The 25,748-nt window shown below is 44.2% G+C and overlaps 1 protein-coding gene across 1 annotated transcript in view; it reads right to left on the minus strand.

The window, feature by feature from the left end:
* Window positions 1-560: 560 nt before the first annotated feature.
* Window positions 561-25,748, minus strand: part of PDLIM1 (PDZ and LIM domain 1) — a gene marked incomplete at both ends in the record, with an annotated part of 49,276 nt that continues 24,088 nt past the window's right edge. The window contains 4 exons of the mRNA XM_080693789.1: window positions 561-747; window positions 1,147-1,264; window positions 8,924-9,075; window positions 25,086-25,285. Of these exons, the coding sequence (XP_080549915.1) occupies window positions 561-747; window positions 1,147-1,264; window positions 8,924-9,075; window positions 25,086-25,285 (657 nt within the window). The remainder of the gene's footprint in view (window positions 748-1,146; window positions 1,265-8,923; window positions 9,076-25,085; window positions 25,286-25,748) is intronic.

Here is a 25,748-nt window from a genome sequence, read left to right on the forward strand (position 1 = left end):
TAAAGCAGAACTAAGTATCTTATATTACCATCACAGAAATATAATTTAGTGCAAGCTTCAAAGAATTATGAGAACATAGCTTATTTGGTATGTCAGTATTATAAATATTCCAATTCCTGGGGGGGAGGACCTTCAAATCTCAGATAAGTGGAAAATGCAAAATAAGAGAGACCTCAAAAATCTCATCAGGCAGGAACAGAACATATGGCCAAATGATAAAACACAGCACCGTGTTTAGTCTATAAATTTATTGAATAAAAACTTAAATCAACGTCTGACACATTCAACTGGGTTTGGTTCAAATCGGGCAGATGTCCACTTGCAGCAAGGCAAGGCAGAACCAAGGTGAAGAGGCACAAGGAGGCTGGCAGGGGACAATGAACAGGACACACTTCCATTCATCATAAAAGCCAGTAGTGCACAGCCAGCGAGAACCCGCCAGCCAAAGTGGGGGGACTTAACATCTACTGAACAGGGAAAAACCGCCCCGAGTAAGCACAGAGCGTGGAGAAGGGGGTGCCAGAGCACCCTGGGAGCGAGCTGCAGCCCAGGCGCAGTGATCACTTGGGGAACACGGTGACCACATCGTAGCCCTCCGGTGGCGTGACCCGCTCCCGTGCATGCTTTTCACAGTAGATCTGATCCTCTACAAAGAAATGGCCCTTCTGCTTCAGGTTAGTGCCACAGTCGGTGCACACATAACACTCAGGGTGGCGATGGCGGTCCCGCAGCTTCACAAACACACCGCTGCAGGGAGGAAGGAGAAACAGGTTTCAGTTAGTGACAAGCACCTGCAGGTGACACCAGGCCCCGTTTCCTGAGCTGGGGCCCAGGGCTTCCCCACAGAGCTCCATCAGAAGGCTGACTAGCGCCTCCAACTGGCCTCTCATCACAAATGTCAAAGGGCATCTCATTCCTGGGTTCCAGACAGGACTCTGGAAGCCCCTTCCAGACTTCAACACAGCAGCTCTGCTTTTACATGTTCATAACCTTAGGGTTCCATGGCAAGAGAAAACAAACCTACCTGGCTCACTCTGCCCCACTTTTCCACAGAGGATTTGTCTCCTTTATATCCGGTACTTTCCACATTCTCAAGGTTTACCCAACCCGCCAGGCCCCCGAGGGCCACGGGAGGCAGATACTCACACAATGCCGGTGCCACACTTGTCGCACATGGGCAGCTTCTGAGCATTTCCAATCGACGCGGCCACTTTGGTGACTGGAGCTTTAACACTTCTGAACCCCGAGGGCTTGTTGGGATCCCCTGGAAGGAGGTAAGCACTTGTATTGGCTGGGTGGTGCGGAAGTAAATTCGCATCGCTCAGCTCTCAGAGCCACTTCATGCATATTCAAGCAAAGTCACTGGCATAGGAGTGAAACCGATGCAAATCTGCTGTATGGTCCTGGGAAAGGCATTTAACTTCTCTGGTTCTCTATAATAAACATGCTATCTTCCAGCCGGGCGTGATGGCTAACACTTGTAATCCCAGCACTCAGGAGGCTGAGACCAGAGGATCGCGGTTTGCAGACAGCCTCAGCTACTTAGTGAGGCCTTCCTTAACTTAGTGAAACCTTTTTCAAAATAAAGAATGAAAAAAAAAAAAAAAATAGGGCAGGGGGTGTAGCTTGGAGGTCAAATGCCCCTACATATCACCTGCAGACCCACACAGAGAAAAACACGAAACATGCCATTTTCCTCTTTACTGTTGTACAAGAAGATATTCTCATTTTCCTTTCTCTCTCTTTTTTTTGATACTGGAAGTTGAACCCAGGGGCATTCTACCTCTGAGCTATACTCCCAACTCTATTTTATTTTTTATTTTTAAATAGGGTCTCACATTTGCTAAGAAAACCTCATTAAATTTACTGAGGCTGGCCTTAAACTTGTGATCCTTCCATCTTAGCCTCCCAAGTACTAGGGTTATAGGCATGTGCCATCATGCCTGGCTTACAAGAAGGTTTTTAAAGCTATGTGAACCCTCCAAGAGTGTCTGGCATTTACATGGTCAGCCCCCACAACACAAATTACATTATGATTAAGTATTTGCAAAGATTGGTACCGGAACTTAAAAATACCCTACATAGTAATAAGTTTTTGTTTTTGTTTTTTGTTTTTGGTGGTACTGGACATCCGGGCTATACTCCCAGACCTATTTTATATTTTATTTATTTTATTTGGAAACAGGTTCTCACTAAGTTGCTGAGAGCCTCACTAAGTAGCTGATGCTGGCTTCAAACCTGTGTGATTCTCCTGTCTCAGCCTCCCAAGCACAAGAATTACAAGCATTCGCCACCATGCCCGGCAGATATAATAAGTTTTTAAAAGTATTATCTGATAATCAAAAGACAGTGTATTTAGATGTAAAAGAAGACTTGGAAGTATACAGCTCAGTAGAGGCTTGCCTGGTATGTGCAAAGCCTGGGTCTATCCCTAGCACGCATAAAACAAATACAAAGAAAAAAAACACTCTTCCTATATATGCAGGAAGAAGACCATCACACACACACACACACACACACACACACACACACACCCACCACCACCACCACCACCACCACCACCACCACCACCACCACCACCTCAGTGTGCTACAAGAAGCCAGATGAAAATCACTGACTACAGAGATAAGTCAGAGCCCTGCGTCACCACTGTAGCTATCAAGAACGATCAGCTGACCAGGCCTGGCAGCCCATGCTGCCATAACCCCAGTCCTTAGAAGGCTTTTACAGGAGGATCACTGGTTTGACGCCAACCTCAGCAATTTAGTGAGGCTCTTGGCAACTTAGTGAGATTCTATTTCCAAATAAAAAATAAAATAGGACTGTGGTGTAGCTTGAAAGTAAAATGCCCCTGGATTCAATTCCCAGCACCATATACACACACACAAAAAGTAAGCTGTTAATATTACTACTATATCTATGTGGCTGGGCTGGGCGTTTCCCATCACTATTTTCTTTCCTTCCTTCCTTCCTTCCATCTTTCTTTCTCTTTCTTTCTTTCCTTCCTTCCTTCCTTCCTTCCTTCTTTCTTTCTTTCTCTGCAATATAGCCTGGCTGTGTTATTATGTTCCTCAGCTATTTATACATAGTTCTCTCCCTAGACTTCAAACTACCTGATCACCACAACCTTTTTTTCTATGTTTTTTTTAATAGCCTATGGAGCCTAACAATGGGGCTTAACAAATAATAGAAGCTCAATAAATGACAAGGGAATGAGTGACCAACCGCCATGATAAATGCGCAGTGGCGCATCTTGGTCAGTACACCCTGGTTCAGGAAGCTACAGATGTCTCCACACTGGTGGCAGCTATGAGTAGGCACCTGACAGCACCGTAAGCACCGGGAGAGATTTCATCAAATTCACAGATGGACCTGCCCCAGACCAGCCACATGAACAGCAGCAGAGGACCAGGTGCAGAAATTCTATCACACACCACTGGTCAAACCCACTATTTTACACAAAGACAGCTAGTCTCAAACTTTGCTGCATATCAGAATTATCTGGAAGGTTTGCTAACCACAGATGGCTGGGCCCCCACCCCTAGAGTTTCTGTTTTTGTAGGCTTAAGGTGGGGCCTGAGAATCTGCATTTTCAGTAAGTGCCCAGGAGCTGCTGCCCCAGGAATCATTAAATCAAGAAGTTCTGGACCAGGACAATGAGATCACTTTCTGTGGAAGTAGGCAGGAGATGGCCTTCCCATAACTACAGCCATGCTGGGCCATCTTGGGGCTGAAAGAGGAGGCTGCTGGCTTTTCTACCCTTTTTAGAAAACAAGTCCCCATATGCTGACTTTGGAACCAAAAACGGACACATGTGTTCAAACAAGGGGCATTTGGAATGCCTCTGGCTGATGTGGATGACCATATATATTTTTCCCATGGTTGCTCCTTCCTACCCCTACAATGCTTCTCTCTGGTCATTCTCTATTGGGAATGATTTTGTCTCCTAGGACACAGTTTGGGTTGCCACAACTGGAGGGGGAAAGCTACCATGATTTAGTGGATGAAAGCCAAGGCTGTTGCTAAAAACATCCCCAAATGCTCAGAGCATCCCCACAGCATGGACTTACAGGGCCCCGAATGTCAACACAGCCAAGACAAATCTACTTGTGTGATTTGGCTCTGTTCCCTCAGAGATTCTGCCTTCTGGCATGAGAACAGCAAGCCCCAGAGGACCTCTTGCTTCTGCAGCATCCCCACCTCAAGGTCCAGCCCTGTCTGGCCCAATGAGCCACAGCTGACCAGCAGCCCTCCTCTATCACCAGTTAGCCACCGCTACTAACACAATGGGAGCACTTGCTTGGGGAACTTTGCTGGCTTCTGTGAGATAACAAGAGGGAGTATTTGAGAGCAGCTTGGACTTTTAATAGCCCAATCATTTATGGCACAGTCTCTCGGCTCGGCTGCCGCTATTACAGCTGCGCCCTCCTACACTGGGGAGCATATGTCCATTAAGCAACATGTGAGACAGGACAGGGACCAGGAGTCTTCAAGGTTCCCACTCTTTTAAGGGATGGTTTGGGACCAGCAGGTGCATCAAGGAAAGCCACGAGGAAGCTTCTGTGATTCTCCAGCCCAAAGCACCTTCTTGCCTCTCCCAAACCTTCTTCCCTTCCTGGGATAAAAGACCACAGCCCTGATTTTGTTCATCAGAGACTTTTTTTTTTTTTTTGCCTTATTTTAAGAACATTATTGCATTGTAGTCAAATATTTTGTGTCAATTGTTGAGTTGTTTTTTGTTTGTTTTTTTTTTTTTTGGTGGTACTGGGGTTCCTGGAAGCCCTTCTACCTCTGGGCTACACTCCCAGACCTATTTTCTATATTTTTGAAACAGAGTCTCTTAAGCCAGAGCGGCTGGCCTCGATCCTCCTGCCTCTGCCTCCCAAGCACGGGGATTACAAGCGTGGGCCACCACGCCTGGCTAATTATTGAGTTTTTTAATGCTGGCCTAAATTTTGCTAAGGCAATGCCTTGCTCACCTCACGCTAACTACATTTCTGCCCAAAGGGATCTCAGAGGGCCAGGGTGGGCAGCTCCTCCAAGCAACCAAGCAGAGTCCCTCATTTTCTTCCCTGGTATTTGGCTGCCTTCACCCAGAGCCAGAAGGAATCAGCAGCAGCTCTGCACTCTAGGACAGCATGAAAAGGCAAGCCAGTGGCTGAAGGAAGCATCTCTTAGCTGATGCTTGCCTTTTGCACATAATCAATGGGAAATTCACCAGGAAAAGAGAGGGGGGTTCCAGGGTGCAGAAGATAGCGCAAGGAGAGGTGTGGAATCTCCGTAGAAGAATACAACTCCCTTTCTGGAATGAAAAAACGTCCACTGGATAAAACTGGGGCCAGCTGGGGCCCAAGAAGCTGCCTGGGGATGGTGCCTCTAAACATAGCTTGCCCTGCTCTGCAGCACCACCTGCTGGCACCATAGTTCTTTTCTCGTGTGTTTCCAGCCAACTTGAAATTCAAAGAAATCTCCCCTCTTTCTTTCTCAACCAGTTTACTAACTGGATTCCAGGCAACTACAAACATGCACAGTTTTCTCTTATTTATTATCAAATTTGCTGCTGCCAAGCCTCCTTCAGTGACCTCGCTGCCCGGGCACGGACCTTAGGTCCTCGTTATTAGCCTCAGTTGGAGGTGTGCTGAAACTAGGGCTTGAACTAGCTACTTGCTGAAGGTCTCCCAGCAGGTCAGATGCAGACAGAACCTGATACCAGTGTTTCTACCCTTCAGTACTGCTCTCTGAACCAGAGAACTTTCCAGCTGAAAGCGACCCTCACCAAGTGTTTTTACTATCTACCAGCTACTGCCCTAGCTCACCTCAAAGAAAAACATGCTTTTGGATTCTCTCCCCCAGACCTTTCTGCATGTAATGGATGTATGGACTGGAATTTATCCTGTTGCATTCAGTGAATATTTAATGCAAGCCCACATGAAGACAGATGGAAGAAACTGTAAGACCTATTAACTCTCTTTTCCTTTTTAGCAATCTTGATTTCCTTTGGGGCTAGAGGGCATCCAGTATAGGTGATTAAAAAATGTAATTTCCTGGCTCTCATGCTACTAGGTGTAGCTGTGGGACTAAATTCTGGTCAATAAAATGTAAGTGGGATAATAATATAGGACTTCTGGGAAAAAGAAAGCTAGATCATTGGAAAGAGAGAACACCCTAATCAGCCCTGTCCCCTTCCTTCAGCCCTGGTGCCTGGAAGTGAGCAGGAGGGCTGGTACACCAGCTGCCAACCTGGACCATGAGGTACACATGAATATGGAAGCCAGGGTTCTGGTTGATGGAGCACAGGATGAAAGGAGTCCAGATTCTGGTGAGCCCAGAGCTGACAACTCCTTCTCTGAGCCCAGATAAGTTCTGCAACATCCATCCAGGTCCTAATTTGGGTTGGGATGACTGACTCTGCTGCTCTTAATCGAATAGTTTCACACCCACTTATTCAGAGTAAAATGAGCTGTGGTTTCTCACATAGTTTGACACATCTGTCATCCTCAGGGGCTAGAATCCAAATCTAAGTCGATCATCAGCCAAGCCTGAATTCTGAAACCTAACATAGTCTGGCTTGTTTCTTCCCAACTACACAAGTACTCCAAGCAAAGGAGGCAATACTGGCAGAACAATATCTTTTTGCATGAAAGGAGCTCTTTTCTTCTAATGCTCTGTGGGTATAAATGTCCACTCTCTCTCTGAAGAACTCACAGCACTGGGAAGGGAGCCGGGGTCAGCAGGAGGGTTCAGCTCAGCAAGGACTTCCCCAGGAACTGAAATTTGAAGTCCACCAGGGGGCGCTGCAGAGCCATATGCCCATCTGTCTTCCAGAGGACAGAGGGCCTGGCTGCCCTGAGCAAGTCAAATCCCTGCAACCTGGCTGATCCTCAGAGAAAGGAACAGAGTGTGGAGGGCAGGGTACCCCAGGAAAGGGTACAAAACCCAACTCTACAGAAAAGGCCGATAATGAGACTCCCAGGAAGTGTTACCTGAGAGGCAGTGGAGTCTGAGAGCTGTTGATCCTCAGGTCACCTTTACAGGAAGGAGAAAAAGCATCCTTTGCTGGATGTATGCCTAAATCCAGCTACGGGGGGGTCAGGGGGTGTGAAGCAGCAAGATGGCAAGTTTGAGGCAAAGTTCTAGGCAACTTAGTGAGACCCAGTCTAACTTTTTTTTTAAAGGGCCGAGGATATAGCTCAGTGATAAAACACTTGTCTAGCATGGGTGAGGCCCTGAGTTCAACCCCAGGAGTACAGAAAAAAAATAAAAACACATCCACCTATCACAAATTTCTCACAGTATACTATGGTTATTTAATAAAATAGTGTTCCTGCTATCTGCTTGAGCGTTCCATAATAAATGCACTGTATAAGATGTCTACAAGGAGGAAAGCTGTCTCTTGAGACCTGCAGAACCACACACACAAAGTGGCCCTGGGTGCCTCAGGCATCAGAACTCAGAACTCACCTATGGACAAGCTAAGGCTGAAGTTTAAAACTTTTTTTTTTTTTAATTGCGGTACTAGGGATGGAACCCAGGGGCTCTACCTCCAAGCAACACCCTAGCCCTATTTTTTGTTGTTGTTGTTTATTTTGAAACAGGATCTCACTGAGTTGCAAAGGGCCTCACTAAGTAACTGAGGCTGGCCGTGAACCCGGATCCTCCTATCTCAGCCTCCCAAATGCTGGGATTACAAGCGTGTGCCACCCAGCCTAGCTTTAAACATCTTAATAACTAAGGAGCATCTACTCACACTCAGGGATATTTTGCATAGTTTATGATACCTGAGCCTAACACAGTTCAGAGACTACCTGAAGGTCACAGGGTGAGGATGTGTAAGCCCACACTGGGGGCTCTCAGGCCATCTACCCTAGAGTAAGAACAAACTCATGGCCCCAAAGAAAAAGTAGATGTGCCCTCCAGTGAGTTTTTACCATTTTATCTCTTTGTGTGTTATTGGGTGGGGGGGGAGATGTTGGGGGTTGCTGGGAATTGGACCCAGGGGCACTCTACCTCCAAACTATACCCCCAGCCCATTTTATTTTTTGTTTTGAAACAAGGTCTTGATGGTTTGCTGAGAGTCTCATTAAGTTGCTGGGCCTGTCCTTGAATCTGTGATCCTCCCAAGTACCAGGATTGCAGGTATACACCACCATGCCAGGCTACTTTTTTAGCATTTTAAAAGTTCATGCCAAGCACGAATATACTCCTCTCCAGGGAACAGAGGAGGAGTAACTTCCTGATTGGCATTTTGTTTGAAAATGGACTCTTCCAAAGACACAAATGTGATCCCTGTTTGCACTTCATTTACACTTCATTTTAAATATTCCACGGGATGCAACGATGAGGATCATTTTAACCTGCCTTCTTAAAATCTCATCACCATCTGCGAGCTATCCTGGCTTTATCATAGCTAATAGTTTTTTAAAAAATAAAACATGCCAGGCGTGGTGGCGCACGCTTGTAATCCCTGTGCTTGGGAGACGGAGACAGGAGGATCACGCAGGTTCGAAGCCAGCCTCTCTAGCTTAAGAAACCCTGTTTCCAAATAAAAAGTATAAGATAGGTCTGGGAGTGTAGCCCGGATGTAGAAGGGCTTCCGGGAACCCCAGTACCACAATAAATAAATAAATAAATAAATAAAATAAAACATATATTGATAAGCTTAAAAAAATGAAATGAAAAACAAAAACAAATTTTTAAGTGCATGTCCATGCCAGGCAGGGCACAATGGGCACACCTGTAGCCCTAGCTGTGCAGAAGGCTAGGGCGGGAGGAAGACGAGTTAGAGGCCAACCTGGACAACTCAGTGAGAAAAACACCAACCATGCTCATGCCTTCCCGAGCCCACTCTACTCTTCCCACTGCTCTGGGCTGTGCTCACCTGTGCTGCAGCAACACCACCCTGACCGTCAGTATAGCTGATTACCTTTCTCCTCTGACTCTAGGATTTCCTGCAAAACCAGGAATGATGTCGACTGTTTCGGGGGCTCATTTAACTCCTGTTTCTCCTGCAGCATCTTGTAAACTTCAGATTCTTTGTCGATGACGAGGCTGCCTGACGGCTGAGCATGGTCTAAGCTGTAAAGAATGTTTGGAAATGTATTAGGACGCGTCAGAAGTTAGAAGCAACTTCCCTCAGGCAGCCCTCCAAGCAAAAACATTCCTGCTTCAAAGGACGGATAGAAACTATCCCAGGTCCCTTAACCCAACTGTAGATCTTCTGCCGATATTGTGAGGTGTCCTCGTAGTCAAAGCTGGACATCGCTTGGAAGCAGTAAAAGGCTATTTTTCCAAGAAGTTTTAGTAATTCAATTATTTCTGGCTTAATCCCATCAGAGGGGAATGCTTCACTTCTTTTTAAATTACATAAATAGCATTATGTCAAGAGAACCTTTAGAAGAGGGAAATGCTGACCACAACCTGACCACTAAAACCTCAGCAGAGGCCCCTTGTTCGGCCACACGCCTTCCTTTCAGGAGCAGAAATCAGTGTTCCTCCACTCCTAATGATCTTCAGCTGCTTGCCCTGTGGCCACCAGCTCCTCGTCACCAAGGCAAGGCGCTCTGGCCTGGCCTGCTCACTTCACAGGCGTGAGGCAAATGGAGCGAACACATGCTTTGCGAACTGCAAGGGTTCAGACCCAGGAAGGAGGCGAGCCAGGCCTTGCCTCCCACGCCTTCCTCCTGTCATTCTGGAGCCCCAGGACAGGATGAGACAGGCTCTGCTCTCAGGCACTGCACTCCCCCAGGCTCCATTTTTCAGCAGGCGGAGGCTTAGAACCTGCCGCGCCACCCCCAAGCCACGCCATCGCGGGCCAGCATGACCGATCAGCTGCGTAACTTGCCCACCGGCTGCCATTCCCAGCCATGGGACGGACGGTCTTCTTTTCAACCAGAGGCCGGAGGGCTATTTCAAACACATGAATCAGACTGTGGCTCAGTGTAATCTCAATCTGACTTAGAACCAAATATTTATTTAAATAACAGAAAATACAAGTTTGAGCAAATTCAACTCCTTTGGAGTAAATGTGCATGACAAAAAAAGAGAGAAGCCCCAGAGGATGCAGCCCCCACCTCAACCTCTGGGTCAGAAAGACTCTCTGCTATGCCTGGATCTCAACCTGGAGACTTCGAAGCTTTGACTCGCCAGGAACGTTCCCCCAGATACCGCCAGGACTCAACTGGGTACACTCTGCAGAGACGCTTCCTCCCCCCAACCTGAAATTTCCACTCTACCCCCCACCCACTCTCTCACCGTGTACGATACTAGTATTTGTTTATTTCAGTACTGTCTGTGCCCTCTGGAAGGTAAGCAGGGCATGGCTTGTCCACTTAGCACATGTCCCCAAGCCTGGCTCGGTGCCCAGCCCAGGCTCAGAGCTCAGAAGCTAAGTCCCTCACGCTGCCAAGTGGGTCCCTGCCTCTTCCTCCCTGCCCCTGAGGGCTAATGGAGGCTCACGGGGACAGCAGCTCCCAGGAGCAGCACGGGGGTGCAGGCCGCCCACCTCCTGGGCCCACATTTCCTCCTTCCTGCCATCTCAGCTGCCCCAGAAGCCACTAGAGGAACAGTGTGCCCAGTAGAGCAAAGGGAAACATCAGATGGATTGCTGGTGGTATAAGTTTGTACAGGAACAAGCTGCCGCTCCTGAGAAACACAGCTGCAAGTCCTCCAGCCCACCAACCAGGCCGCTTCTTGGTTTGCAGGATGCAGGCAGGTGCAAATTAATTGTACCAATTACCTTCATTCACTCCTCCCACTCGCCCATTGTGTAATTAGTTCACATTCCATTAAAAAAAAACCCAAGTGTATATTTTCGCAGTGTAATGCACCCTGCGTTACTCCTCCTCCGCTTTCCCTTCTGCTTCCCCTCTTTTACTCTCTCTCTTCTCCGACACAAGCTGTGAGCAGCCTGGGCACCTTCCTGGGGCACTCTAAATACTCAGGCCCCAGCGGAAAGCAGAGTCCAGCACAGCAACGAAACCCCAAGTGTTTCCCTCCAACTCCCTCCATGTTCTGGCAACAGAGAACAAAGTCCAAAGAGTGACCGAAGCTGTGCTGCTGCCAGAGGCGGCTGATGCTGACGTCTAACAGGAGACACTCATCCCTTGGGGTCCTTCCTGCGGGCCGCAGCTTGCGGCTGGGGGAGGGGAAAGCAGCCATCCCTGCCTGTCCTGCCCACAGCAGCTACTCTCTGCCTTGTCTCTTTCCTTTTACCTGCAGGGGAGTGTGGGAGCCTGCCCAGGCAGGCCTGCGGGCCGCTGAGGAGGTGTCTAACCCAGGGTCTCCTCGGGCTCACCTACTCTGCCCTCTGCTTTGAGTGACATGATTGACTCTTTGACTCAAGCTTAGAACTAACCCTATAATTAGTATGTTACACTATTTTTGATAAATCTTCCTGTTACTCGTAGAACTATTTTAAAATCAAGATCAGACCATGGAATGTTCTTGGGAGGAATTTTTCCTCTTCTTTTCATGTATGTTATGTCTGGAAGCCACCAAGGGAACACAAAAAACAAAAGAACCCAAACTATAACACCATCACATATTCCTCCAGCAAAGAGCCTTGAAAACTGTCCTATAATTTAGAAAAAATACTCTACACAGTAAATAATTTACTACTGCACAATCTATAAAGCACTTCCAATATCCATGACCTTCCCTGAAACAGCAATATACCTAATTCACATGTACTAGTCTAATACCCAAACGCCAGGTCTTAGGCATTAGACCATAAGATATTAACATAATGACACAATATTTTAAAAATTAGAAGAAAATATGTATAAGAAACAAAGCAAAAAAAAAAAAATCTCATTTGTATAGAGAAGACCAACAACAAAAGAAGGGCTTTTCCAATCACACACTATGCTCTGGATATGGCTGAAGTGTGTCCTCCAAGAGGTCTCGTGTCAGAAGCGTGGTGCTCAGTGTGACAATGTCGGGAGGCAGTGGACTTTCTTTTCTTTTTCTTTCTTTCTTTTATTTTTTGGTACTAGAAAAGGAACCCAGGGGCATTCTACCTCCGAGCTACACCCCCCAGCCCTATTTTTTTATTCTTTATTTCGAAAAAGGGTCTCATTGAGTTGCAAAGGGCCTTAATAAGTAGCTGAGGCTGTTCACGATCCGTGATCCTCCTGTCTCAGCCTCCCAAATGCTGGGATTACAAACGTGCGCCACCACGCCCGGCTGGTAGTGAACTTTCAAAAGGCAATATCCAGTAGGCGGTCATTGGGAGCACCACCCGAGATCAATGTAGTTCTTGTGAGACCCCAGTTAGTTCCTATGAATGAGTTGTTTAAAAGAGCGAGGCTATACCCTCCCGCTCTCTGACTACCTGTCTCCCCATGTGACCTCTCCTTCCTACAGGCATTTTCAACACTGTGATGAATCTACCATAAGGTCTTTACCAAAGCAATGCCAGCACCATGCCCTTGAACCTCTAAAACTATGAGATAAATAAACTCCTTTTCTTTATTAAGTATCTAGCCTCAGTCATTTTGTTATAGCAATCGGAAAGCAGACTTACACATATAGCTTCAAGAAATATAATCCACATGACTGAGTTTCTAGGAGAAAAATGTTTGAAGGGTGGACACTGGTGGAACATATTTTCCCAAACCTATTCTTTATAGTAATAATAATAATAATAATAATAATAATAACAACAACAATAAAGAGTTTAATTAAGTTTAACTGCTTTGCATTATGTAAAGTTTCCTAGACCTTGTTTCTCCAAGATTCATTCTCCGCACTACTGTGCACCAGTTTCCTAAATGTTCGGGTATTTTCTGCCACTATTTTAGGCCCTGATCTCAGGGCCTTTCTCCCCAGGGACAGCACAGCCAGGCTGCTCAACCACACGAGGTATCATTAGAACATAAGAAGAAATTCCCTGTGAGCCCATCTCAGAAAGGGACATTTTGAAGACTGAGCCTGCTGACCTCCTGTGACATGCAGGCTTGCTCCAGCAAATGAGCAGCTGGCGCCAAAAGAAGGTCAGAAGGCCAAGGAGGGCCAAAAGCAGCAGGCCCCTGCATGGCTCTAGATACGGACCAACACAGCGACCCAAGATGGAAAGTCCGCTTCCTCTTCCTTGGGGTAATGAGGTTACTCGAGTGTGGACAGATGGGACAACTTTTTTAAACTTGAGCCACTGCCTGGGCCACAACTTAATCATCTGTATATAAACCCCAACAAAAACAAAAAGCTGTAAACAAAAAGTTCACCTCAAATATAAAGATATAAGCAGGTTAAGGGTTGGAAACAGATATACCAACATCAATCAAAAGAAAGCAGGAGTGGCTATATTACTATCTGATAAAGTTTTCATAATATGAACAAATAAATTCACCCAGATGAAGAGGGACAGTATACAATCCCCAAGAAGGCCAACCTACCAAGAAGTGATAACAATCTTAAAATATGTCTGCAATAAACATCATAGTTTCAAAATCTGTGAAGTAAAAACTTATATTAAATGGAGAAATAGACAAATTCAAATTTCTAGCTTAAGACTTTGATAACCCACTCTCTACAACTTATAGAACTAAGAGAGAAAATCAGCAGGGAAACAGAAAAACTCACCAATATCACCCAACAGTATCTAATTGACATTCTAAACATACTACCCAACCAGAGCAGAATAAACAGTGTTTTTAACTGTCCAAGAATTATGCTGGCCATTAAAAAAAATATCTCAACAAATGTTAAAGAACTTTATACAGAGTATATTCTCTGACCAAAATGGACTCATTCTAAAAACCAGTTAACAGAAAGAAAACAGGAAAATCTCTTAGCACTCGAAAAGTAAACACACTTCTAAATAATACATGGGTCAAAAAGAAAGTCTGAAGAAAATCACAAGTACATCAGACTGAATGAAAATGAAAATACCACATATCAAAACCTGTGGCGTACACCTCAAGTATTACGGAAAAGAAAATTGATAGCACTAAAAGCATATACTAAAAAAAGAAGTCTCAAATCAATAACGTAAGCTCCAACCTCAAGAACCAAGAAAAAGGGAAGTTAACCCAAGCCAAGAGATGGAAGGTAATAAAGACAGGAGCATAAATCAATGAGATTGAAAAAAATGATAGAGAAAATATTCTTCGAAAAAAAAATCAGTAACATTGACAAACTTCTAGTAAGACAGACAAAGGCAAAGAGTAGAGGCATATTTTACCAAAATTGGGAATTAAATAGAGTTATCACAACAAACTCTGCAATATTAATACAAAATAATAGCAAGGATAGAATAATTATAATAAGGAAATACTATAAACAACCCCACACACTAAATTTAAAAATTTAGAATAAATGGGTCCATTGCTACCCCAGACTCACCCAATATAGAAAAGAGATCATTTGAATAACCCTATAACCATGAAGGATATTTACTGAGAGAGTAATTTTCAAATTCTCCAAAAAGAAATCTCCAGGCCCTGATGGTCTGACTAGAGAATTCTACCAAATATTTAATCACCAATTCCACATAATCTCTTCCATATAACAGAAAAGAACATTTCCCAACTTACTTGTGAAGTACTGTACTTATATAAAACCAGAAAATAACATTTAAAAAAAGAAACTACAGACTAGTGTCCCTCATAAATAAATACACAAAATTTGTAATAAGCTATGAATATATAAGAAAAATTATATGCCACAACCATATGCAGTATATTTCAGGAATAAAAGGCTAGTTTAATATTCAAAAATCAGTCAATGCCATCTACCTTATTAATAGGCTAAAGGAAAAAAAATCACTTGACTTCATATATCAATGGATGTAGAAAATATCACTTGACTATATCAATGGCTGTAGAATTTTAAAAAATCACTTGACTAGATCGATGGGTGTAGAAATAACTATGGATATAGAAAAATCATTTGATACAACATCTATTTATGACAAGAACTCTCAGCAAAATATAAATAGGAGGAATTTCCTTAGCTTGATAGGGAGTATCCACAAAAATGACACTCAATGGTAAACAGCAGGAGGTGTTCCCCACAGATCCAGAACAAAACACCCCAGTTTAGCATGGTGTTGTAAGTTGCAGCCAATGGAATAATCCAAGAAAAGGAAATAAAAAGCACACAGATCAGAAAGGAAGACACAGAACAGTCTCTATTCACATGACATATTTGTTGGCATAGAAAATGACAGAGAAACTACCCCTAAAAGTCCTAGAGCTAATGAATGAATTCAGCAAGAACATAACAAAATAAACATATAAATCATAAGACAAATATAAAAACTCAAATGTATTTCTTTAAAAGATCAATGTAAACTCTGAAATTAAAAATATCATCTCCAATTGCTCAAAAAGTAGATTTACCCCTTTACTTAGATATAAAACTAACAAAAACATGTATGGTGCTTATATGCTGAAAATATCTAAATACTAATGAAATAAATTAAAAAGGATCTAAATAAGTAAAGAGTGCCATGTTCATGAACTGGAAAAGTAAACCAACTAGATATAAGTTCTCCTCAAGATTGACATACAGGTTTACTATAATTTACATTAAATTCTATAAGACTTTGCAACATTAAATAAGATTATTCTGAAATCTATATGAAAAGGCAAAGGAATTAGAATAGTTAAAGCACGTTTGAAAAAGAAGAACAAAATGGAAAAAAAATGGTATACCTGATTTCAAGGCTTACTTTATAGCTATAGCAATCAAGACCATGATATTGGAAGGAATAAATATATAGGTCAGGGGAGCAGAACAAGAACAGAGAAACAGACCCAGACCCACACAAATATGTTTGACTTAATTTTATATTTTTTTAATAAAGGTGCAAACACAGTTTGTAAAGAAAAGGTAGGCTTTTGAACAAATGGTGCAGGAATAACTATTTGCTGACTCTCATATCTCATAGAGAAATTAACTTGAAATGGCTCAAGATTTAAATGTAAAAGGTAAAACTATGTACAATTTAGAAACAAAAAAAAATGTTCAGGCTCTCAGGCTAGGCAAAGAATTCTTAGACACCAAAAGCACAGTTTGAAAATAGACAAACTGATAAACTGGGATTCCTCAAAAGTAAGTATTTGCTTTGTGAAAGATGCTGTTCAAACCTGAGTATAGTGGTGCATGCTTATCCAAGTACCTGGGAGAGTGAGATAGAATATTCACAAGTTCAAAGCTAGCCTCAGCAATTTAGTGAGCCCCTCAGCAACCTAGCAGGACCCCATTTCAAAATAAGATAAATAGGGCTAGAGGTGTAGCTTGAAGGTAGAATGTCCCTGGGTTGAATCCCCAATGAGAGAGAGAGAGAGAGAGAGAAAGAAAAAGAGAGAGAGAGAGAGAGAGAGAGAGAGAGAAAGAAAAAAAGAGAGAGAGAGAGAGAAAGAAAAAGAGAGAGAGAGAGAGAGAAGAGGGAGAGAAGAGGAGGGAGGGGATAGAAGGAAGGAGAAATAGGAAGAGATAGATGATAGATAGATAGATAGATAGATAGATAGATAGATAGATAGAGTTGTTCAGAGGTTTTAAAAGACAAGCTAGGGGCTGGGAAAAAGATCTACAAACCCCATAACCAATAATGACTAGAAGATATACTGATGGCAAATAAGCCCATGGAAAGATCTTTGATATCATTACCCATTGGGAAAGTGAGAATTAAAACCCCAATGATATATTAATCCACTTCAGAATAGCTAATACAAAAAAACAGTAAACAGCAAAAGCTGGAGAGGACATGGAGAAACTGGATCATTCATACGTTGCCGGTAAAAATGAGAAATGGTACTGATGCTCTAAAACAGCTTGGCAGTTTCTTTAAACACTAAACATATAACTCCTGTATAACCCAACAATTACACTTCAAGGCATTTGTTCCAGCCAAATGAAAACTTACATTTGCACAAAAACTTGATCACTAATATTTATAGCGGTTTTATTCATAATAACCCCAAACTAGGCACAACTCATATGCCTTTCAGCAGGTAAATGGTCAAACAAACAGCAGGACATCCATACAACCAAATATTCAACAACATAAAGAAACAAGCTAAGCCTAGCATGGTGGTGCGCACTGTAATCCTAGTATTTGAGAGGCTGAGAATCGCAGGTTCAATGACAGACTCGGTAAGTGTGAGACCATCTCATCAACCTCATGAGAACCTCTTTCAAAATAAAAATAAAGTAGGGCTGGGGGTATAGCATGGAGGTAGAATGCCCTTGGGCTCAATCCCAGCACCATACACAACCAAAAATAAAAATAATCAAGCCAGGATGAAACAAACAGGCAGAAAATCTTTATGAAGACGGAGTACGTGTCGAAACAACTGCCCCTCACAAAGCCCTTCACCCGATGACAGCATGAGTGTTTCTTACCCTTTTTGTATTTGTGGGACCTGTTGTGGAGTCTCCTCTTTCATTTCTGATTTCTTTATTTTTAATTGGTACACTGTATTCATACATCATAATGGTATTAAAAAAAAAAAAACTTGTAGATTGGAGTCTTGCCCTTTCCTCCGCCTAGCAGAGGAGTGCCCGTCCTGTTGATCTTTTAAAAATAGCCAAATCTTGTTTTTGTGGACCTTTTCTTTCCTTTTGTATTCTATATTTCATATATTCCTGCTCTTATCTTTATTATTTCCTCCCTTTAACTAACTTTGGGTTTAGTTTATTCTTTCCTAGTTCCTTAAGGTATAAAGTTAGGTTGCTGACTGAGAGCTTTTTCTTTTAGTGTAGGCATTTACCACCAAAAACTTCCCTCTTAATACAGCAGCTTTTGCTGTATCCCGCTGAGTTTCGGTATGTCGGGTTTCTTCGCATTTATTTGTGTCGAGATATTTTCTGGTTTCCCTTGTGATTCCTGTGTCGTCGGTTGTTCAACTGTGTTATTTAGCTTCTACATATTTGTGATTTTTCCAGATTTATTTTTGCTGCTGATTTCTAGCTGTATTCCCTTGAGGTTAGAAAAGATGTCTGGTATTATTTCAGCTTTTTTTTTTTTTTTTAACATATAGTGGGGATTGGACCCAGAGGAGTTCTAAAACTGAGCTATGCTATACTCCCTAGTGCTTTTTTTTTTTTTTTTTTTTTTTTTTTTATGAAACCGTCTAAGTTCCTGAGACCTCAAACCTACAATCCTCCTGTCTCAAAAGTACTGGGATTCTAGGCCTGAACCACAATGCCCAGCAAGAGTATTCTTAACTACAATGCACCAATAACAAATTTTTTAGAAATGGTATTTTTAAGTTTGCTAAACTTGTTTTAGGTGGCCTAGCTTGTAGTCTACCTTAAGAGAACATTTCATATGTATTTAAGCAATGAGTAATTGTAAATGTTAATGTCCATATGCTCATTGCCAGTATAAAGAAATAACACTTTTTTGTTTTTGTTTTTTTGTGGTACTGGGGGTGGAACCCAGGGGCTTTTCTACCTCCGGGCTACATCTCCAGCCCTATTTTATATCTTATTTGGAAACAGGGTCTCACTAAGTTGCTGAGAGCCTCACTAGATAGCTGAGGCTGGCTTCAAACCTGTGTAATCCTCCTGACTCAGCCTCCCGAGCGCTGAGATTACAAGTGTGCGACACCACGCCCAGCAACTTAGTTTTTTTTAATGCTTACCTTGTGTTCAGTATGTTCACTTAGGTAAATTCTTCCTGAATGCATTTATTAGTTCTATGGGTTTTCTGGATAGGTTCCCTGTAATTTACTATGTCAACAAGCAGGTCAAATGTAAACAGAGAAAGTCATGTCTTCCTTTCTGATCTGTATGCCTTTGGTTTCCTTGTCCTGCTTTACTCCGTTGACTACAGCTTGCTGTGTCCTCCATCTTTGGGGATGGGACTACTCAACTTTTTACATTAAGTAGGACCCCGCAAGCTGGGCTTAGTGGTGCACGCTTGTAATCCCAATACTCAGGAGACTGAGACAGGAGTATTGCGGGTTTGCAGCCAGCCTCAGCAACTTGTGATGCCCTCCTCAACTTAATGAGACCCTGATTCAAAATAAAGAATAAAATAGGACTGAGGGAATAGCTCAGAGGCAGAATGCCCCTGGGTTCAAACCCAATAGCGCAATACAAAAACAAGTAGGATTCCCCCCCACCAAGAGATATCTGCACAACCATGTTCACAACAGCTAAGAGGTGAGAGAGATCTCAATACCAACCAACACATGAATGGACTTTAAAAAGTGATACAGTCACCCTTAAAAAAAGAAGGAAATTGCCGGGCGTGGTGGTGCCGCTTGTAATCCCCGCGCTTGGGAGGCAGAGACAGGAGGATCGCGCAGGTTCGAAGCCAGCCGCGCTGGCTTACGAGACCCTGTTTCAAAATATAAAAAAAAAAAAAAAAGAAGAAGGAAATCAGCCAGGCAGTGGTGTATGATTGTAATCCCAGTACTTGGGAGGCTGAGACAGGAGGATCATAGGTTTGAAGCCTACCTCCGCAGTTTAATGAGACTCTCAGCAACTTAGTGAGACCCTGATTCAAAACAAAATATAAAATAAGTCTGGTAGTGTAGCTCGGAAGTAGAAGGCCCCTAGGTTCCATCCCCAGTACCACAAAAAAAGAAGGAAATCATACCATAGGCTATACAACACGGAAAAACCTCAAAGACATTTTGCTAAGAGAAATAAGCTAAAAAAAAAAAAAAGCTGTATGATTTCATTATACGAGGTATCTAAAGTAATCAAATTCTTAGAAATAGAAAGTGGAATAGTGGTTTCAAGAGGAGAGAGGAAGCTACTGTTCCCTGGGTGTGGAGTTAAGTTTTGCGAGATGAATAAGCTGTAGAGATCCTTGCACAACACTGAGCATGAAGTGAAGGCTGCTGTCCTGTGGGCTTAAAAATGGTTAAGACAGTCACTTTCATGTCATGTGGTTTTTACCATAATACAAAAAAAAAAAAAAGAAAAACTTAGAACAGCAGGGAGGAACAAACTACTGATACCTACAGAAACCTGAATCAATCTCCAGAGAATTAAGCTAAGAAAAAAAGGACCAATCCCAGAAGGTTACATACTTTATGATTCCATTGACATACCATTCTTGAACTAACAAAACTGGAGAAATAAAGAGCTGATTGGGTGTTTGCCAGGGGTTGAGGAGGCCCAGGGAGAGTGGGCATGGCTACTCAGGGCAACACCTGTGGAGATGGAAAGGCGCCATCTCTTACTGTATCCACGCCCACATTCTCCTTCTGATGCTACTGTACTATCATTTTCAAGATGTTGCCCTCAAGGAAAACAGGGGAAAGGTCACAAGGAATCTTTTTTGCATCGTTTCCTACAAATGTATATGAACTTATAATTATGAAAGAATAAAGTGTTAGTAATAGATATTTTACTTGAATTGATTTGTTTTTGTTTTCACTTTATACGTAGGGCTAAAGGAGGTAGGCTAACTTAAAAAAAAAAAAATCCTCTGGGTCCCATGTCCCAAGAACTAAGAACCTAGGTTTGAGTTGACCCAGCCTGGTCACTCCAATGCTAACAAAAAGCAACTTTAAAAGTGCAATTCTGGAAAACCCTTTGTATTCAGTTTTAGAAGGGATACCTGGCCTGCGTGCTCCATGTAATTTAGTTTTCAATGGCCTGTTATTGGTCCTGTGATAAGAAAATAGAGGAGTAACTATGGCTACCAAAAGGAGAAGAAATGCCCAGATATCTGAGACAATTCTCTGTAGGCTGTGGGCAAGGTAGCTAGAGGGATAGGCAGCCACCTTCATACTTGAGATCTTCTTATCAAGCTCCAAGTGAATCAGGGTTAACATATCCTTCTGATAGCATCTGAACAGAGAACAATGCATCCCTTTATTTCCTCTGCACCTGCTTAGAAATCTACCTTATGAATGTCTGGGGGAAGACTTGAGAAAACAAATTGGAAGAGCAAGTATTTGGGGACTACTGTGTTGGTTTTGGGAACACAACCAATTATTCCATGAAGAGACCACTCTTCCATCAGGAAGCTTGACAAACTGTACTAGACAGCTGACCTTAAGCTACAGTGCCGGGACAGAAAGAAGGCTACCATAAGGCAATGCCAAATCTTCTCTATAACATTTGTCTACATGCTTCAGCCTTCTGAGTCCTCTGTACTCAAAAGTACTGGTGATGGAGATCCTTCTAGAGGTGAAATCAATAGTAAGCAGTGTTCCCTGAGCACCCACTAGAGATAAATACTGTGCTGCGTTTGGGTTTTTTGTTTTGTTTTGGTTTTTTTTTTTTTGGGGGGGGGGGTACTGGAGAACAAACCCAGGGGTATTCTACCTCCAATATACACCCCAGCCTTTTTAATTTTTTTACTTTGAAACAGGGTCTCAATTGCAGAGTCCGGCCTGGAACCTGTGATCCTCCTGTCTCAAACTCCCAAGTACTGGAATTACAGGCATGGGCCATCACACCTGGCTTACAAGGTGTTTTTACAATTTTACACATTGCATTGTGTTCTACTGATGACCTGGTAGTGAGGTATTGGTATGATTCCCCACATTAGAGATCAGCAGACAGGGGATTCAGAGAAGTTAAGTTTGCCCAAAGCTGGTAAGAGGCAGAGGTGGCATTCAAGGCTTAGGCTCCTGTATCTGCAAAGCTAAAAAGAATCGTGTAAATAATGAAACCCAGGATCTGAGTTACCAGATCTTGATCAGAGCCCCTAAACTCAACTGAAAGAGGACAGAGGCGGGGGGCTGGCTTTCTACTGAACTGAGCGTTTCCTTCATCCACCTGGGGCCCAGAAGACACTCAGTAAATGATCATTAAGCTGAACAGACCTAGAGGAAAAGGCTGCTGAGGCCCTCCCCCTCAGCTATGCCTGGGGGGAAGAAGGATGGCAGAGGAACCTGCCTTCCTGGTTGGCAATGCCATCAGTATCCTGGCCTTACTGGGTCCTAGCTGTGAAGACCTACAAAACGAACAGCCACACATGCTTCAGTGCCAGGGACAAAGAGAGGCAGGGCGAGCCCCAGGAAATGGGTGGTAACCTCAGATGCAAAGTATGTAGTGAGCCAGATCTGGAACCTCAGCAGATTCCACAGACTAAACAGTGGGGCTTGTGCTGACTGAGCGGGGAGGTTCCCTGGTGGCTGCTGGGTGGGTGGAAACCTTCTCTGCAGAGAGCACACTAGGCACACACCAACAGGCAGAGAACACTACACAAGCAGCAAAGCCGACTTGGGCGGCTCCTCTGCTGTGAGCCGCTGGGATTGCCACTGCTTCTGGATTCATCTGCAGAGAGTTGAGAGTGGAGCAGAAGACGAGGCCTTTATTAGGAAATGGAGATATTTGATGAAGACTCAGAGGCCACAGCAGCCAGAGACTGTGACTGGAAGGGACAGTTTCAGATAGGGGTTTGGTAAACAGGGACCATGTGGGAAGAAGAAGACGACATTAATGAAGAAAAAACAGTCGAGGCCACACTAAAAATATTTTACAGGCACATATTTCTCCCAGCACATAGCAGCTCTTTCAATTAAAGATGTGTCATTTCCTGGGTTATTAAATCCAGATCATGGAACATTCCACCGTGGGACAGTAAAAGAAGGTCATGTTCTCAGCCTCCCTCAGCACCAGAGCAGTGGCCAGTGGGACTCAGCCCTCAGTGTTTCTGCGGTTCCCTGTGGGGTTATGTGGAAGCTTCCTTCATGGAAAGCTTGGGGGGCCCAGCAAAGCTTTTCTCAAGTACCCCAAGTATCTCCGCAGTCACCTTTAAGACCATCATCGTCTCAAGAAAGTAAGGCCTTAGCTCAGTATGATGGTACACGCCTGCAATCCCAGTACTGGGAGGCTGAAATAGGAGGATCAAAAGTTCAAGGCCAGCTTTAGCAAGGCCCTTAGCAACTTAAGTGAGACCCGGTTTCAAAATACAAGATAAAACAGGGTTGGGGGTGTAACTCTGGGGCAGAAAGCACCTGGGTTCAATCCCCAGTAATATATACACGCATACACACAAATCACACACACACACACACACACACACACACACACACACACACACACACACCCTTGCAGGAACTGGAAAATGGAGAAGAGGCAATAGTGGCCATTTTGCCTTGCGATAAATGCCGGGGGCCTTTAGCATCTTCTAAAGCCAAAGTCACATGCAAAAACTATGCCCTGTGAGATGCTAAGAAACGTCAAAGAAAATCATAGTGTCAGCTCAGTGCCAGGCACAGTTATCCACATGAAATGGGTGCCCCATTATATCCATTTCTCTTGGGGCAGGGGGGAGAGAGAAAATGTATGCAAGGTAAAGCCAATGTGCCCAAGTGGAATTCCTACAAAAGCCCTTTTTTAAGTAGTCTGGAACCTCTAGGGCCTTAACATCTCCTCACTTACATTTGAAGCTACAGGCTTGCTGTTTAAATATCCTATAAGTTGGGCAGATTATTAATAAGGTGAATTTGGGAAAAATTGAATCACAAAGTGGGCTTCAGAGATAACACAAAAATTGAGGATTCCAAGCAGAAAGTTCCTCAACACTCAGACAAGTTTAGACCATACCATGTTTTATAACAACGAAGTTACCAACACTTATTTACTTATTGGTTTGTTTGTTTGTTTGTTTGTTTTGGTGGTACTGGGGTTCCTGGAAACCCTTCTACCTCCGGGTTATACTCCCACACCTATTTTTATATTTTTATTTGGAAACAGGGTCTCTTAAGCCACCAAGGCTGGCTTCAAACCTGTGCGATCCTCCTGTCTCCGCCTCCCAAGTGCGGGGATTACAAGCGTGCGCCACCACGCCTGGCATGTTACCAACATTTAAAACTCAGAAAATTTCAGGCTGGGCACAGTGGCTCACACCTGTAATCCCTGTACTCAGGAGGCTGCTGAAATATCCTACAAGTTGGGCAGATAATTATTTCTCTTAGAGAAACCCTGCTTCAAAATTAAAAAATTAAAAAATAGGGCTGGGATCACCAAGTACTGTGCACCTGTATGTCACTATCAATAAGAACTACATTAGGATGAGAGACTATAATGCACCAATAAAAGTAATAAGAAAAATAAAATAGGGACCCCTGAATTCAATTCCCAATCTTCCCCTCAAAAAACAAAAACAAACGAAACAAAAAAACCGGCTTGTGTTTTGACAAACATAATCAGCAGAAATGAGAATCCCAGGCCAGCAGGCAGGCGCGATGGGCCGGGCGCTGTCCAGCTGCCACAGGCCACCCCTTCCCTTGCTTGCACTGGGAGCTTGCTCTCTGCTCTTTATCCTGGGCACCACCATTGAGCTGGCAACTCCTAAACTAGTCCATCCCCTTTCCACCCCAGAGATCCAGCCCCATCTCCTACTCCCTGTCCTCATACCCAATTCCTTTGCCATGGCTGCTGGTATTTCTGGATTCATCTTTGAAGAGTATGGGATGGAGCAGACACTTGCCCTGCTGCTGGGAAGATCCAGGCGACTTGTGATAAAGACACAGGCAGGGGCAGCCAGATGGTCTGTGACAGAAGGAGGCAGGCCCCCCAGTCTCCAGCCAGACGCTTCCTGGGACTTTTCTACCCTTTACACCTGCAGCCCTATCTCCTCCCTAAGTAAGCCTGCCTCTGCCCCAGGCCTCTGGACAAGCATGTATATCCTCATGGACTTCCTCCTGTGATCTCAGCAAACTCTGCTTCACCGCAACTGCGGATGTTCCCTGAATGCGTGCTTCAGCTCTGTCCTGGGTCCTGACCACCCAAGGCATCAAGGGGTGCATCACAAGGGACTCCCCCCAACAGATCAGGTGGGGAACATGAACACAAACTACACACGGTTCTTTCAAGTACTCCTCGATTAAGAACACTGAGGAATGTCTCAGGAAGCAGCTACGGAAGGCCTATGACCAGTACGAGATGATGATGACCACAGACGTCAGGACAAAGATTACAATATTCTCAGTGATTATGTAATTTGTTTGTCCAGACACGATGATGGGTATCTTACTTTTTATTTGTTTTTACAGCACCCCCTCAGAATAAGAGGTATTGTTCCTTTTTTCACACAGGAAGAAAATGACAGCAGACAGTTTTCTTCCTGTTCTGGGGAGGTTGCTCTACCTTCTCTCATTTGCTAGGGAGCCTGGTCTTGGAATGAGAAGCCTGGTCTGGGGGACAAGCCTACTTACGGTCTGCCATTTGCCTCCTGCCCACCGGCTGCAGTCTTAGACTCCAAGGCGTTGTTGAAGTTGGAGATGTTTTCTGAAGAGTAGAGGCCAGCTGGGTTGTTGTACTGGTTCGTGATGACCCTGGGGGCCGTGCTGGAGGCTGGTGAGGCAGTGAAGGGCATGGCACTTCGGTTGTGGGCACTTCCTATGTGCAGAACCTCCTGTGGGTGGGCGGGGAGCAGAAGATAAATCCATGAGCAGAGCAGGGGAGAGCCAGGGAGAGGCGCCAGCCAAGCTGCAGTGGCTCCGGTTCAAACTTTAGCTGAGGAGCTGACAGACCCACTGAGACGCATGGGCGATCACAGACAGGCCCCTGTGCCAGTTCACACCCTCTGAACCAACTCCGCCTTCAGACTCTTCCCTGAGGCCAGCAAGGCCTGACTTGGGTATGGTGGGGCAGGACACACCTTGATGCCTTGGGCTGTCAGGGTCCAGGTGGGAGCTGGAGCACCCTTTTAGGGCATATTCCAGAAGGATTAAAGACAAGAGAGGAACGTACAGTGGCTTAGGTCAGTGCAGAGCCAGAGGTGACAAGAAGTGGAGATCAAGACCCCAGAACTGAGGAGCTTCTCCGAGCTAGAAAAGAGGGCGGTGGGGACCCAGGGAAGCAGCTGCTGACCAGGC

This window comes from Muscardinus avellanarius (genome assembly GCF_963383645.1).
Source record: "Muscardinus avellanarius genome assembly, chromosome: 4".
NCBI classification, from domain to species: Eukaryota; Metazoa; Chordata; class Mammalia; order Rodentia; family Gliridae; genus Muscardinus; species Muscardinus avellanarius.